The sequence below is a fragment of the Apis dorsata genome, unplaced genomic scaffold (genome assembly GCF_000469605.1).
Source record: "Apis dorsata unplaced genomic scaffold, Apis dorsata 1.3 scaffold_846, whole genome shotgun sequence".
NCBI lineage: Eukaryota > Metazoa > Arthropoda > Insecta > Hymenoptera > Apidae > Apis > Apis dorsata.
Genome location: NW_006263971.1, coordinates 237,970 through 240,073, shown reverse-complemented (window position 1 = coordinate 240,073; position 2,104 = coordinate 237,970). Strand labels below are relative to the sequence as shown.

The following is a 2,104-nucleotide window of genomic DNA, read 5'->3' as shown; positions in this document are numbered from 1 at the left end:
TATTATTTTTATTATTTTTATTTTTATTATTTCTATAAGTTATTGTTTGTTCTCAGCAAAAAAATTTTTATGTTCTGTTTAAATTATAGTTTATTATATTATAGTTTATTATATTATAGTCTTATTAGTTATATTATAATTTATGTTTAATTAATTAAATAATGTTTAATTAAAAAATCTTTAGTTTATTAATAAAATATAAAAATTAGATAATTAATATTTTATCAATATGATTTTTCTGATTTTCCCATTGTATTATTTTATTATCACTAAAATAAATTGTTAATAATATTTTTTTAATTCATTATATCTACAATTAATCATAATCTTGAGATTAATGGAAAATGTTAGAAAAACATTAAAATTATAATTAATTGTTATTAGATTATCTTTATTATTTAATTAAATAGTCGAATATATAATTTATTAAAGATTAAAAATTGAAAAATTGATCTTCAAGTCCGATTTTCTTTATTATAATGCTAGAAAATTTAAAAGAAATAAGACTTTTTACTATATTAATATATATATTTTATTATTATATTTTATATTATATATTATTGTATTTTATTATATTTTTTCTGATATAATTGTAAAAATAACATAGTTTTGTTTTTATTATAAATTCATTGTCTATATCGTATCTGTCGTAAATTCATATTTATGACAGATAAATCAAATCATATATATATACATATATCCACTATTTCAGACCATTGATATAATCTATGACTAATAGAATATAAAAGCTAAATATGAAACCTAGTAACAATGTATTTTAATATAATTTAAATATAATATAATATAATGTAATAACAATAATCTTTCATAATAAGTAACCTTTTATTATATTTCTTACTACATCAGTATAAAAATTAAAAATCTAAAAGTAGATATATTTATTTATTTTATTTTAGGTGGTGATCCTACTGGAACTGGGAAAGGTGGTGTATCTATTTATGGAGAATGTTTTGATGATGAAATTCATGATGACTTAAAACATACTGGTATGTTTAATTATAAATTATATAATTTTATTTATATTTACTAACATATAATTTAATATATAAAATGTTTAAATATATAGTAGCTCTTGAAAATATTCAAAAATGGATATAGAGAAATACATCAAATATCTTAATCTTAATAAAAGTTTATCTATAAAATAGATTATATATATGTATATGTATAGATTATATGAATGTATGTAGAACGTATGTGGAACAATTTATTTTTTTGAGGAAAATCTAGAAAATTTAGAAAGAGTACACCTTCAAAATTTTAATATTTTTCATTTTTTATGAATATAATTTCTTTTAAAAATATTTTTTATAATAGGCAAATATTTATAATCACAATTTAAAATATACATATATTTTATATAAAATCTGAAAGTTTTAAGTTTTTTTTATTTCATACATTATAAAATTATATTTTAGAAAACAAAAAAAAATTGAAACTTCTAAAAATCTATTTTATTGTTTTAAATTAAAAATTCTTTAGAAAATTCGCATATATAAATATGTATATTAGGAATAGAATTCTCTGAATAAGAATAGCACGATCAACGATATTGCAGCTCGCGATTTTTATAAATCTTCTATTTGTAATTCCAAATCGTAAATTATGAATAATCCATAATTCGTAATCGTAATCATATGTTCATGCAATTGCTATTTTTCAGCTTTTAGGAACAGGAAATGTTTTATGCTTTTAAAATAATAATTATTCAGTTGTTCTTTACATTGCAAATTCAATATGACCATTGTCATTGAGTATCATCGCCTTTTTTTAATAAACTATCTAAATTAAAAATAGAAATAATTTTATAGCTTTAGTAAAAAGATCTGCTCTATTATATATAATTAGATTTTCTTTTAAATTTTTAATTTTTTTAACAAATTAAAAGATATTAATACAAATAAATATTCTTTTTATTTTAATCATTATTTAAATATATTTATATATTTATAACTTAATAACTTTTTATATCATTTTATATCATTATATTATATCATTTTGAGAAAGATCACAGAATCATTTCGTGCCAAGAGCAATTCAATAACTATGTATAAATATATTAATAGCACAAAAATTTTGAAAA

The 2,104-nt window shown here is 16.8% G+C and overlaps 1 protein-coding gene across 2 annotated transcripts in view; it reads left to right on the top strand.

The window, feature by feature from the left end:
* Positions 1-2,104, top strand: part of LOC102681133 (peptidyl-prolyl cis-trans isomerase-like 1) — a 35,689-nt gene that overhangs the window by 6,679 nt on the left and 26,906 nt on the right. For both annotated transcript variants that reach the window (XM_006623218.2, XM_031514026.1), the window contains one exon: positions 918-1,007. In XM_006623218.2, the coding sequence (XP_006623281.1) occupies positions 918-1,007 (90 nt within the window). The remainder of the gene's footprint in view (positions 1-917; positions 1,008-2,104) is intronic.